The sequence below is a fragment of the Physeter macrocephalus genome, chromosome 10, assembly GCF_002837175.3.
Source record: "Physeter macrocephalus isolate SW-GA chromosome 10, ASM283717v5, whole genome shotgun sequence".
Taxonomy (NCBI): Eukaryota; Metazoa; Chordata; class Mammalia; order Artiodactyla; family Physeteridae; genus Physeter; species Physeter macrocephalus.
This window is the reverse complement of record NC_041223.1, coordinates 9441400-9455709: the sequence shown is the minus strand read 5'-3', so window position 1 is coordinate 9455709 and position 14310 is coordinate 9441400. Positions and strand designations below refer to the sequence as shown.

Here is a 14310-nt window from a genome sequence, read left to right as displayed (position 1 = left end):
ACGGTATGTGGGATCCTCCCGGACCGGGGCACGAACCCGTGTCCCCTGCATCGGCAGGCGGACTCTCAACCACTGCGCCACCAGGGAAACCCCATCTTATTATTTTTGATGTATTTCAAAATAAATTAGTATTGGGGATTTTTTTTCCCCTAATCTTTCATCACAGGAGGTGAATCCTTGTTTCCTGTTATAAGGATTTCAGGCTCATTAAGCAGGTGTAGAGAAAGAGCTCTGGCCAGCAAAAGGGCCAGCACAGTTCTTGCCATATGGTCGATGTGCAGCACATATCTGTTAAAGGAATGCAGTTCCATTAGGCTAATTTGTCTAGCCCTGCAGGCAGACTTCATTTTGCCTCCTAGGACAATTACTTTTAAAACAAACCATGTTAACTAGGTTCATGTGGCCTCCAATTTATAAGGTGAACTTGCTTCTATGAGATAGTCCATGAAAGACAATTATTTAGAATTTGAAATGGATTAAATATATGTAATATATTTATTATATATTATAAAAGTATATATAAAGTATTTGTATTTTTACAACAGTGGTTGTCTCTCTTGGAGTACATGCCTGGCAGTTATTCCAAGGAACCCACATCTCTGGGTTGGTGCCTCAAGGATCCGCTTGAGGAAGACCCTGAAAGAGCAGCCCCACCTCACATCATCTAGAACAGCTTCCCTTTAGTCTGTTTTCTATGAAATTCAGATTCCATTGCAAGGAGAAGTTTGAAAATCACAGCTGCTCAGGTTACCTGACCACTATACCAGAGCCCTAGGTAAGTCGTCGTATAGCAGGAAGTATTCTGGTAGAAGAGTATGAACATATCCTGCTGCCCACATCTTAAATTTCTGCTTTTAGTTGGCTAGGGATGCTGCACTTTCAAAATTTATCCTAGATAAAGAACAGTGAGAGTTTTCATAGCAAGGGATTAATCTGAAGATTATGAATCTGATGTGGGTACATATTTGTGTGTCTGTGGAGATCGCTCAGGTCCTGAGATTGAGTGTTCCCAGAATGAACAGTATCTGTATTTCTACTTCTTAACCTCTTAAAAGAAAGGCCATGCTCTTTTCCCCTTGATGAAATGGGTTTATTTTCAGTACTTTGGGGGCCGATGTCTAAATGCAGTGTGGGCAGCTACCAGAAACCTTCCCTGTTTCCAGAGCAGAGCAGGGCTCTCACCATTGGTTCCATTCTTCCTCACAAATAGGGCTGGTGAATCATTTTGGTACTATGTCTTCCTTTCTTGCAAAACAACTGCAGTCAGGGTCATGATGTGTTGTTCACACCAGCACGCTTACAAAGTGAACGGTATAGGTGGTTCTTTTTTGACTGTTACATTTACATTTGTAACTTCCTCTTTTCTTCTCTACTTCCAATAGGCTCGGGTTATGTATGATTTTGCTGCTGAACCTGGAAATAATGAACTGACAGTTAATGAAGGAGAAATCATCACAATTACAAATCCGGTAAGAGAACTGTTAGGTTTAAATCGGTCCCTTAAGGACTTACTTTTAAGATTTTATGTTTTTAACAGGTTGATCATTCAGACCCCACATGAATTTCTTTCCTGTTGCTTGTGAAGTATTGATATTGAAGTAATAATCTATTATATAAACACTGAGAACAAGTAAGACCCCCTAAAAATAGCTGGATGGGGCTCCATCAGGCAGAACTGGAGCGACATCTGGGACAGATCCCAGCTGGACACAGGTATAGAGATCAGAAAGTGACCAGTGTTGTTTAGCAGCCTCAGCTACCATTTATTCATGGCCTGTGAGCCAAGTGTTTGGCTAAGTACTATGCATATTTTTTTTTTTTTTTTTTTGTGGTATGCGGGCCTCCCTCTGTTGTGGCCTCTCCCGTTGCGGAGCACAGGCTCCGGACGCGCAGGCTCAGCGGCCATGGCTCACGGGCCCAGCTGCTCCGCGGCATGTGGGATCCTCCCAGACCGGGGCGCGAACCCAGTTCCCCTGCATCGGTAGGCGGACGCGCAACCACTGCGCCACCAGGGAAGCCCTATGCATATATTTTTTTATGTATTTTCTCTGTGAACTGTGTGAGGTAGGTATTTTTAATCTCTTTTTACAAATGAGGGTAATGAGCCTTAGAGAGGTTAAGTAACTTGCCCAAGACCCTCTGCTTATAAGTGGCAAAACCGGGATTCAAAACCACATCCGCTGGCCTCTAGGCCCTGCTTTTTCTTCTCTGCAGGGGACACTGCAAGTAAACAAGTGTCCCAGGAGTACAGGTATATATACGCCAGTAGGAGACTGGCTGAGAAAACAGGCTCTTAGAGCCAAAGCAGACAGGACCTGAAGCCAGGCTACAGCCTTGGATTTCATTTGGGAAGCAGTGGATTCATTTAAGGGTTTTGCTTGGTTTTATTGTTGATATTGTTGTAGGGAGGTGACATGATGAGACCTGCACTTGAAGGAAATTAATCTAGCAGAGGTATATTGAATGAATTGGTGTGGCTGGAGCCTAGGATCATGACCTTGGGTAGTAGCAATAGGAGTAGAAAGAAGATGGACGCAGGAGGCTCTGGGGAGTCAGACCAGGAGGACTTGGGGCCTGATTAGATACTGTTGGTGAGAAATAGTCAAGGATCCCTGAGCTTTTTGGCCTTCACGCCTAAGAGAATGGTGCAAATGGATTTATTAAAGTACGTTAAGTCAGGAAGAAGGGCTTATTTTTTAAATGTTGAGTTTAAAGACTAATAAATAATCAACCCTGCCCTATAGCTTTGCATCACTTTAGCAGTAGAATTGCAGAGCTAGAGCTGAGGGCTGGAGATAGGCCGGCTCCCTGGACATCTTTGAGCAAGCATGTGAAGAAAGGTACTGGGAAGGCCAAGGAGACTCTGGAAGAGGAAGGAAGGGATGCACGTGTTCCACCAGGTGGGAGGGAGTGGGGACTATGGCAGCACAGAGACCAAGGAAGGAGAACAAGGAGTGACCAAGAGGATTGCGGTTTCTTAATGTTGATAGTATTTTTTTAGACCTACTTTGTATGTTTTAGATTAAAAAAAAAATTACTGGTTAGAAAAAGTATATGTAGTTTTATATAATATGCCAGGTGTATATAAGTAAATAGGTTCTATTTTTAATCATAGAAGTGATTAAAGATTCTTTTATCTACTATTGATTTTTTTTAATGAAGAAGCATTCTTCATTTCTTGGTAAAATAGTATTTAAGTTGCTGTTGTGGTCCAGAAATGGACAAAGTTGTGGCTTAAAGTGACGTTTAAAAAGAATATGTTATCTAGATTCAGGTAGGTATTAACTAATTAGGGTATGATTTATGAATTTAAGATAACCCTTACTATTTTAAGGGGAAAAAGTAGGACTTGGCTGAAGTAACGTTGAAAAATGGGAATCCTGTTACAGAGTATGTTATTATTGATATTTAGTTTATTAACATTACTTATCCAGGAGAGCTAAGGGAGCCTGGACCAGTTAGTTTTCCTAAACGACAGGCAACCCCAAAGCTCAGTGGCTTAAACAAATAATTGATTGTTGTTGCCCGGGGATCCACAGGTCAGCTGGGTGGTTCTCCTTACCTGGGCTCGCCCGTGGGTCTGCAGTCACCCGGTGCAGGGCTGGGGCAGAGCGCTCCAACGTGGCCTCATCGGTCTGGCATTTCTCCTGCTGGGGGTTAGCTGGCTTTGGGTGGGGCAACGGGGAGATTGGGCCTTGTCTCTGTCATCATCTGGCAACTCAAAATTTATCCTCATAGTAGCTCTTTTGGAAAAAAGAGCGAGCTGAAGTGTGCAAAGCTTCTAGAGGCCAGCTCTGAACTCACCCCATATTATCTCCACCTCATTCTGTTGGCCAAAGAGGTCACAAAGGACAGCCCAGATTCTAGAAGTAGGGATGTGCATTCCACCTCTTTGCATTCTACCTCTTGACAGTCAGAGCTGCAAACCATTTTTGTGATCTACCACAGACCAGTAAATAGAAAGGAATTACAAAATGATGACATTCTATTAATAATAGACTGTTTTTCAATCTTTGATCAGTTGTTCAAGTTTGAGTTTTCTTTTTAGATTATATCATTTTCTGATGTAAAGAGAAGGCTTAAGAATTAAAAAATTTGAACAACGTTAGCTCTGTAGGAATGAAAAGGTTAATGTTAATTACTTTTTTATGTATAACAATTCCCAGAGCAAAATATCTGCAGGAAATTCCAACTATAATCTTTTTTTTTTTTTTTTTTTTTTTAACCTTTTTGAGGATGTTGGCGGAGGATGGCTGGAAGGAAGAAACAGCAAAGGAGAACGAGGGCTTGTTCCCACAGACTACGTTGAGGTAAGAACTTACTGTCATTTATTAATTAAACCTGGTCGTTGTCATATATCTTTTTATGAATTATCAACTTAAAGGACAGGACTGGAAGATAATGAAAAAGTTCCATTGTAAGAGTAATACATGCTGATTATATAAAATGTAGAAAATACATTGAAGTAGAGCCAAGAAGAAATATTACCTATGGACTTAGGCTCCAAAGAGTGACTCCAAATATTTAGATTAAGTTCCTTCCAAGGATAGCAACTTTTAATTATTCTGAATAAAAGTCTCTACTTTTCCCTTTGCTAATGTTGTGTAGGAGCTGCTGCCTACAATCCTGTTTACTGTAGAATTGATTCACAAAGTTTAAATAGCAGACTGTTTGAAGTAGCTTTCTTCTTCCTGTGCTAATTTAGGACATCTCTGTCAGTTCCTTCTCCCATTCCCAAGGACCAAGGGTCTTGGATGGGCTGCTGTGAGCTATTGCCTGGTTTAAGCTCTGTTGTGATAATGCCCAGGATAGTGCACAGCCCCTGAATGAGCCCTCCCTGCCTGGGACACACCCACTCAGCTGACAGACCCTCTCTGGGTCAGCCTCCTGGCACCCCCTGCTGGTTGTCCATAGGTTACTGAGCTGAGTCCTGGGTACATGGTGAGCTTGCCTCTCATCCTGGGTGATAGAAAGAAACTAAGGCTGTCTGGTGCCCTGTGAGTAAAGTTGGAATGAGATCAAGAACGAAGTTAGTTGCCTTGGGTTCCCCTCCAGCAGAGAGAAATAGTTCCCTGGGAGGATGTGTGCTGGGCGCTGCCTGCAGAATGGGAGGGCTGACTGTTGTTCCTCACCGAGAGCTGGCGGGGCGCGTTTTGAACACTCTGGAGAACCTGATGAAATCTCAGAAATAGGCACCTGCAGACACCCCACCTTTTCCAAACAGTTTCAGAGGGTTCACAGGCCCCTAACCCACGTGTCTCATGTTTATGTCGTGTTTGACCTCTGTGCACTGTGCATTCAGGATCCCAAAAACTAACAGGAATGAGGAAAATGGGAGAATTTAAGTTGATCCTGGCATTAGTTGCATTTCTAGAATTCTTCATGCTGACAGAAAGGAATTGTTATGACATCTTCTTGGGCTTGCTTACCCTTTAAGGATAGAAATCCCTCTTCCATGTTAGGTGACAGTTCTTGCTTGCCCTCAGGGGCTCTAACTCTGAAATAACTCTAATCTATGAAGATAACTGTGGTTCTTTCTAATGTTCAGATTTTGCCCAGTGATGGAAAAGATCAGTTTTCTTGCGGAAATTCAGTGGCCGACCAAGCCTTCCTCGATTCCCTCTCAGCAAGTACAGCTCAAGCCAATTCATCGGCTGCCAGCAGTAACAACCAGGTAAATCTTATTCCATCATCCTGCTGGATGCGACTGGCTTTACTGAGAGCAAAGCACGTTTGTGAAAGCTTGTGCTGCATTATAGCTATTGCCATTCCCTGAAAGCGTAAACAAAATAGCTGTTAGATATTTGTGTGGCATTTCTTGCTGGGTTTTAACAAAGACTGTTTTTAGCGTTGATGATTAATTAGAAGGCGGGGTGTTCATTGAGAGTTGCTTGAAAAGTCTGGCATGGTGTGAATACAGACCCCATAAATTGTGAATATCCTCTCACTTGAGGGCAAGGAAGGAAAAGGGTCCTCTGCTGAGGCACAGCGGTCAGGGTCAAAGCTCTGGCTGGAACAGGACATGACTTCTGTGACCTTGGCACATTACTTGCACTCTCAGCTCGAGCCCCCTCCTCTTGCAGATGCAGTGCATGTAAAAGTGGCTGTAGATCCAGCAGTTGGTACTGTTATGGTACTGCTTCTAGAAGACTTAGAAGAGTGGGATAATTTGAGAAAACTATGCTGCAGGTTCACAGTAATTTTAAGGAATTTGACCAGTTTAGGGGACTCTGCCTGGTTCAGTTATTGCTAAATGATTATCCAGAGCCAGTGTGAGTAAGAAAATTGAGAAGATGGATATGGAAATGTTATTGCCTCCTACATCTTTAGAAATGAATGGGCTTTAGGAGATGTTACTTCTTGACATTTTTAACTCCATAAAAGGCTTTAAATTAGGTAAAGCTTAATAATCATATCACTTATAATTATTTGCTTACAGTATATTTATATCTTAACTTTTTAAGAGTTTTTCAAAGTACTGTTACCATATGTTAACTGCAGATTTTGTACATTTTTAAATAGCTTTTGTGGACATCCTAAATTACACGTTGTCTGGCTCAGATATTTAAAATTCAGAGGCGAGGTTATCACCAGAGTTGAGCATTCTCCTATATTTTCTTAATCTGTTATACCGAAGAATATTGGCCAGCTTACTCAAGATAAAATTTGAAGAAATAGCAGTTAACCCTTACTTGACGTTTTACCAGGGATTCTTAGCCTGGGAGCTGCTAACGTTTGGGGCCTGACGCTTCCTCACTGTGATGACTAGCAGTGTCCCCGGCCGGCTCTCCTCGCTCTCCCCGCCTCCCCCTCCCCCCGCCCCAACCCTGGTTCCAGTCACCAAAATTGTCTCCAGTTGTTGCCAAATGGGCAAAGTCAACCCAGCTGAGAGTCACTGAGTTTTACAAAAACATCAGTGAAAGGGTTTGCGTTAAGTAAAAATGACATTTCAAGAAAGGGGAATTATAATGAGATGATCATAGAATAAGTGAAGGAAACAAAAGATGGGAATATTCATCTTATTTTAATTCAGGGACCTGTTTCAAATATCTCAAGGTAGACTGAAGTACTTTAGCTCATAAACACAAATTCAAAATCAGGCTCAGGGCTTCCCTGGTGGCGCAGTGGTTGGGAATCTGCTTGCCAATGCGGAGCACATGGGTTCGAGCCCTGGTCTGGGAAGATCCCACATGCCGTGGAGCGGCTAGGCCTGTGTGTCACAACTGCTAAGCCTGCGCGTCTGGAGCCCGTGCTCCGCAACGGGAGAGGCCGCGACGGTGAGAGGCCCGCGCACCGCGATGAAGAGTGGCCCCCGCTCGTCGCAACTGGAGAGAGCCCTCGCAGAGAAACGAAGACCCAACACAGCCAAAAATAAATAAATAAATAAATAAATAAATAAATAAAAAACCAGGCTCAAATTTTATGTTCTGAAGAAGACTCCTCAGTATTTAAGTGTAACAATATAAACTGATCAGCATAAGTCTAATTTTTTTCTTCCAGGTTATTTTGAAGAAAATATAACCGACTTTTTTTTTAAAGTTAGGTTTTACTAATCCAATCTGACATTAAATCTAATCAGATCCTTTGAAAGCAAAGGAAAAAATAAACCGAAACAAGGAGTAACAAAATACAGAAAGCATGACCATAATGAATTAATTTAAGCATTTGAATAAAAATATTTTCAGCAGCCATCTATGCTCTCAGTTATCCAGGATGTGAGAACAACTTAAATCGGCCAAAACTGTGGTACATTTTATAAATACCATTATTAATTGGCAGCTTTTAAAAATGTGGCCGTCAGGTTTGCCCGTTATTTCATTTTCTGAATGTCAGTAAGAAAATACTATTTTTGTCCCAGGGATATGCCTCTTGGGCCTTTCTAGTTAGTCGGGCGTTGTGTTAGTTCCCGGAGGACGGTTTTATTTGGAGATAAGTGTGTCAGAGGAGCCAGGCCTCTCCTCTCTGCCGTCAGGCAGGCAGGGCCCCCCTCCAGCTCGGTACACTGTGCACACGCTCTCATCAGTGTCCCTTGAGTCTCCTCAGCACCACTTGTTTTCAATTTGGCCTTCTTCCTGCACAGGCAGGTTAAAGCCTTGCATTCAGCTACTGGTTATCCAACTTTCTGACTGTTGTATCTTTTAAATGATATCTTTTTAGAGAGGTCTCTCTAAAAGGTTACATCCATCTGAAGATGTTCTTGAATAACTTACTTTGAGCCTGTTGTTTTTTAATTTGTCTGAGTCTTCCTTGACTTTGTATTTTTAAGCTATACTGCATTTCACAGTCATTAGTTCATACATTTATAACTTAATATGTAAAATAGCACTTCCTTTTGTTTTTCTTAAAACTCCTAATTTCAGGTTGCTTGGGGTACCTTCTGGTTCTAGCTCCTTACTGAGCAGTCACAGAGGTAAGTGCAGTGACTGGTGTAGAGGCAGATAATGTTGATGCGTCACCCCAAGCCCCATCACGATCTTTTTCTTTCCTTTCTAGTATGTAAGGGAACCCTTTACCTGTAAAACACAGTCCAGCCACTTGGCTGAGGTATAGACTAGAACTGTGAATGTCAAAGGAATATAATGCATTATTCTTTAAATGTGTTGGAACAATTTAATTTGAAAAATGATAGAGCTGTTTATTTTTTTAAGTACTTGGAAAAAATATAGGTCACATTGTTTATCATTAACTTTGGAATATAGAAGGTCTTTCTAAGCACAGCACAATTTCTAGCAGCCATTAAGGAAAGAATTGATACATTTAAGTCAAAAAGTAAGGGGCTTCCCTGGTGGCACAGTGGTTAAGAATCCGCCTGCCAGTGCAGGGGACACGGGTTCGGTCCCTGGTCTGGGAAGATCCCACATGCCGCGGAGCAACTAAGCCTGTGTGCCACAACTACTGAGCCTGCGCTCTAGAGCCCGCAAGCCACAACTACTGAGCCTGCGTGCCACAGCTACTGAAGCCCGCACGCCTATAGCCTGTGCTCTGCAACGAGAAGCCACCGCAATGAGAAGCCCGCGCACCGCAACGAAGAGTAGCCCCCGCTCACCGCAACTAGAGAAAGCCCACATGCAGCAACGAAGACCCAACGCAGCCAAAAATAAATAAAAAATTTTTTAAAAAGTAATATTCATCTAGGAAAAACATTTCTAACATGCCAGAGATATCAGCTAATTCTGTTAATATACAAAGAACTCTTGTAAATCTGTAGGAAAAAGGTAAACAACTCAGAAGAAATGGGCAAAGGATATGAACAGATTTTTCATTGGAAAAGAAATAGGAGGAGCCAGGAAACATAGGAAAATGCTCATTTTGAAATTCTTCTATCAAATTAGCAGAGAATTAAAATGTTTTAACTCCTTGTGTGAGGAAAGGCGTGTTCAAATAGGCATTCTGGTATGAAGCTGGTAAAGGATAAATCGATGAAGCTTTTTGGAGGACAGTTTGGTAATATATATTAATATTTGAGGTGCATCTACTCTTTGACCCAGCACTTCTGAGTTGATCTTACAGCTCTGCTCTCAGAACACAGCCATCTGGGCAGGAGAAGAGGTTTCCTGCAGCACTGTTGTAACAGCAGAGCCTAGAATGTGTGCGTCATCCGTAGGGCCTGGTCAGATAGACTACAGGACAGCCACACCATGGGAAGCAGGGCTGCTTTTAGAAGAATGAGGGTAGCTTCAGATATACAGATATGGATGAATGGGCTTTTAAAAAGGCATATCACTATGTGTAATGTTATCTTTATTGCGTTTAAATATATACACACCACAGATGCAAATTGTGTAGAAAAATTATTGAAGGATATCTAAGAAATGAATCAGGTTCTTGTTTTCTTTTTCTATTACAGATTTTAAGTTGGATGAGGACAGCTATTGCAATACCTTTAGAAAAGAAGAATGGTTTTTAGTGGTTAATACTGGTTTCATTATTAGTCATTTATCTGATACTTTACAGTTTCAGGAGCATTTCCTGTTAGTAGCTATGCCACTAGAATGAATTAACCTGCTGGTGGAAATGAATCTCCGACATTATTACCAAACATGTGTTAATAGTTGTCCTCATTTGGGTTTTCTCCCAGCTATTCGTGTTTAAATTATATCATTGATTATAAAAAGGTTCTCAGTATAGATCTTTTAAAAAACTCTTAGATTTCTGCCTCTTTGCAGAACTTAACTTTTGAGAAATTAATGGGAAGTTTTTGTTTGTACCTTTAAAAGAACAATGGGGCTTAAACATTAATTGAAAGTTGTATAAACCTAGATGTTTTATCTGAAGGTTTTTGACTTGAGGGATTTATTTTTCTATCTTTTTTAAACTAGAAAGGTTGTACATACTTGGAATAAACTGCTTCTCCATTTGTTAAAATTCTTGTTGCTTGCTTTATCACACTGTGTCCCAGTTGCCCTTGGATATATCTCTGTTCTTCTGTTTCACGGTTTCTCATCCCATCCTTCCCCCTCTCCATGTGGGTTGGTGCGGTGGGAAGCCTGGTGTAAGGTTTGGTGTTAGAGCTGGGTTGACAGTCTGGCTGCACTTCGTAAGAGTCGTGGCTGCTTCCTGAACTATCGGAGGACCAGGCCACTGGTATAATAAAGTGGTGTCAGACTCATGGAAGACATTTAAGAAATATGTTCCTTCTTTTTTCACCTCTTCCCTCTCCAAGGAACAATCTCAGTCCACTTACCCCTTTTTGTTTCAACCTGTTTCCTTCTTCTACCCTCTCTAGCCGTGCAGAAGATTCCCTTAGAAATCTCTCTCCAATGTTGAGTTTCCTCTTCAGTTTGCCCAGTGTCCAGCTTCTTGTTCAGCATTGCTATCTGCCTGTCTCCTCTGTATCTCAGACTGCATGAACAGAATCACTCATTATTTCCCCACAAATCTAGCTTCTCTTCCTGACTTTTCCATTTCTGTTTCTCTGAAATGTTGCTTTTTTTCTATGCTCTCTTTTTCATTCCACTGTAAAACCCTGAGTGCCATTGCGAGCCATAGTTATTGATAGGAGTGTCCTGCATCCTTTAGATGTGTAAGGGCAGGAAAACGCTTGGTTTTAATCCCAGACCTTGCCTAGATTTTATTCCCAGATCTCATACTTGCTGTGTGACTCACGGTGAGCTTCTTAGCTTCTGTGTGCCTCAGTTTCCTTATCTGTAAGACCTCACAGAATTGTTGGAAAGAGTAAATGGAAAAAAGTTCTAAAGTGTTTAGAACAATATGTGGTACTTAGTAGGGGTTTAATTATTTTTAACAGTTTGAATATTAAACAGATGCTCAAAGTTAAGTGGGTATTTAGGGACATAACATCTTTTTTATTATGTAGAGATTTTCAGTGTGATGGTATTTGTTATGAAGGAACTTTTATTTATTAAGGAATGAGGAAGGAAATAGTAATTTTATGTTGGAACTACATTTTGCTTTCGCATTTCTCAAAAAAATGTCCATTTTTAGGCCATTTTGTAGTCCATTTAAAAATAAATCAGCAAAAGAAACCTTCACAATGGCTTATTAGTTTATTATCTCAAATAAGGTCTGTAATGCTGTGGGCTTCTCATAATTGCTTACTGAGACTTTCTCTTTACAAAACCCCTGTTGCAAAGGTTCTCTCCATTTCCCCACCCCCTCTCCCAGCCACACAGGAATCCCTTTTACTCAGTTACAGGGCTTTGTAAGGAGGGTTGTGCACATCTGTATACGGGATTTGTTGACATTTTTCTTCAAAACTGCATTAGGCTGGGGATGTTAACCTTCTGTGCTTTCCTGATCCCAGACCCTTGCCTTACATAAGACAGCTTTGTGCATCTGGGACCCATTCAAAAATACACACTGGCGAAATTTATTTTATTATTTATTTTTTGTGTGGTACACGGGCCTCTCACTGTTGTGGCCTCTCCCGTTGCGGAGCACAGGCTCCGGACGCACAGTCTCAGCGGCCACGGCTCACGGGCCCAGCCGCTCCGCGGCACGTGGGATCTTCCCGGACCGGGGCACGAACCCGTGTCCCGTGAATCGGCAGGCGGACACTCAACCACTGCGCCACCAGGGAAGCCCGAAATTTATTTTTTAGGATGTTTTGTTGCTGTTTGGCTTTATCTAACAGGAAACAAATGACAAAAGCAAAGGGTTTGTTCTGTTTTGTTTTTACCTTATAACTGCCCTGGTGAAGGGCCAGTCAGCATTGTTATACGCCCAACCCATCATCAGAGGAATGTCTGTAAAAGCCCATTTCACGTGGACCTTTATTAGATCTATCAAATTGTCTTATGCTACTTATAGCATCATCCTGTTTGGCACATAAAGCTACCTATTTTAAAACTTTGTGCTAAAAAAATAAGTAAATTCTCTAAGCTAGTACAAGTATTTTCCATTTTTTAAGGCAAATCTTATGCTTTTAGTTTTCTCTATTTAAAAAATAAATACCTGGAATTGATGTCTGTGGGTTCAGAATGTGAATTAATAAAGGATCTGTTAAGTCATTTAAGCTTTTGGGGAAGTAATTTCCAGTCCGTAGTATTGATGCGACTGGCTACAAATTGATTTAATCTGTTGTTGTGATCTAGCCTTATTTTTAAAAGAATGTACAAGTTTTATATTTCTACAAGGGGTTTTTTGAAATCAGTAGAGGTTCATCTGTAGAATTAGATGATGTGCTTTTAGCAAAAGATCTATAAATAACAAAATAGGAAATTTTCAGATTCTATCTGTATTTTGAGCTGAAATAATTAGGCTTTTTACATAAGACAATTTTATACCTTCTGTAGGCCTTTTTGAGAACGAGAAACCTTTGTCAGAAACTGATTGAAATGTTCTTGGTTTATAGAGGGATCACGTTATTTGTTTTCTAGTCCCACTTCCTAACACACTTGGCACATGGTTATTAAACATTTCATGAATGAGAAATGTCAGATAAAGACATTTATGCCTCAGTCATGCAGATAAGGTTCGAAAAACAAACAAACAAAAACATAATAACCTCAGCTTTCACAAAACCAGTAACTTTCCATTCATTTTTGTTGTATATCCCTGGCCAGAGTCTTACTCTGCAAGTTCCTTCCCTCCTTCTTTCCTTCCAAGCGTATTAGGGTGTGGCAGTGTAATCCGCCATAGCATCATAACCATAGGGTGTAGATGTATGTGACTGAGGATCTCCTTGTGTGGTAATAAGGTGGCCCTCGACTGAGGATCTCCTTGTGTGGTAATAAGGCGGGCCCTCGACTGAGGATCTCCTTGTGTGGTAATAAGGCGGGCCCTCGACTGAGGGTCTCCTTGTGTGGTAATAAGGCGGGCCCTCGACTGAGGGTCTCCTTGTGTGGTAATAAGGCGGGCCCTCGACTGAGGATCTCCTTGTGTGGTAATAAGGTGGCCCTCGAATGCTTCCAGAGCCTTTACTCCGAGATGATAACACACACGGTAGTGAGCCCATGATTAGCAACTCTTCTTACCTGGTAGACTTATCAAACCGAATGGTCCCTGTTGACCTGTATTGAACTTTGGGCATCCTCTGTAGGAACCAGGTGGGCGGCAGGAGCTCTGCCTACTCATCAGTATCTTTTGAACCTTCATATATTCTTTGTACTCTTGTTTGCTCGTTTGGTAGAACGCCAAACAGAAAGCAACCTTGATGAGATATAAGTTATCTTTCTCATTAATTCTCAGACCTAGATCACCCTTGAAGTCTGAACTAGTTCAAGTGGGCACAGAGAGAAATAAAGGCATCTGTTGCCCATCTCTCCATCTGCTCCCAGCCTCTCCCAGTGTTGTCTCATGATGTGTGCAGTGAAAGTTCTTCTTAGACCATGTCTTGAAGAACTGGGAAACCAGAAGAACTTATTTCCCCTGAAACCAGCAGAACATATTGGGAAACCAGTGAATCAAGTCGATCTAACTGTTGTTTCCAGACAGGCCCTTGCCCAGGTCTTACTGCATTTTCATTGATGCCTGTTGTCAGAAGTAAGAGTTTGATTCTTACTCATTCTGGTGGCCCAAGGATGTCATATAAGAAGCAAAGTAACAACAAAGTAGCAAAATATAACAAAACCAGACCTATTATTTTTGTGGTCAGCAGTTGCAGACTAGTGCAGGCTCAGCGGCCATGGCTCACGGGCCCAGCCGCTCCGCGGCTCGTGGGATCCTCCCGGAACGGGGCACGAACCCGCGTCCCCTGCATCGGCAGGCGGACTCTCAACCACTGCGCCACCGCCACCAGGGAAGCCCTGTTTTTCTTTAAAAGAAAGTTTCTTAGAAACGGTTTAATTCTTTCAGTTTAATTTAAGCTTTTTAGAGTGGGACCAGAGCAATGCTCAGTCTAGGGATATT

At 41.7% G+C, this 14310-nt stretch overlaps 1 protein-coding gene across 1 annotated transcript in view; it reads left to right on the top strand.

The window, feature by feature from the left end:
* Nucleotides 1-14310, top strand: part of SNX9 (sorting nexin 9) — a 95275-nt gene that overhangs the window by 36498 nt on the left and 44467 nt on the right. Inside the window, exons 2-4 of the mRNA XM_024122591.3 lie at nucleotides 1383-1469; nucleotides 4236-4310; nucleotides 5549-5674. Of these exons, the coding sequence (XP_023978359.1) occupies nucleotides 1383-1469; nucleotides 4236-4310; nucleotides 5549-5674 (288 nt within the window). The remainder of the gene's footprint in view (nucleotides 1-1382; nucleotides 1470-4235; nucleotides 4311-5548; nucleotides 5675-14310) is intronic.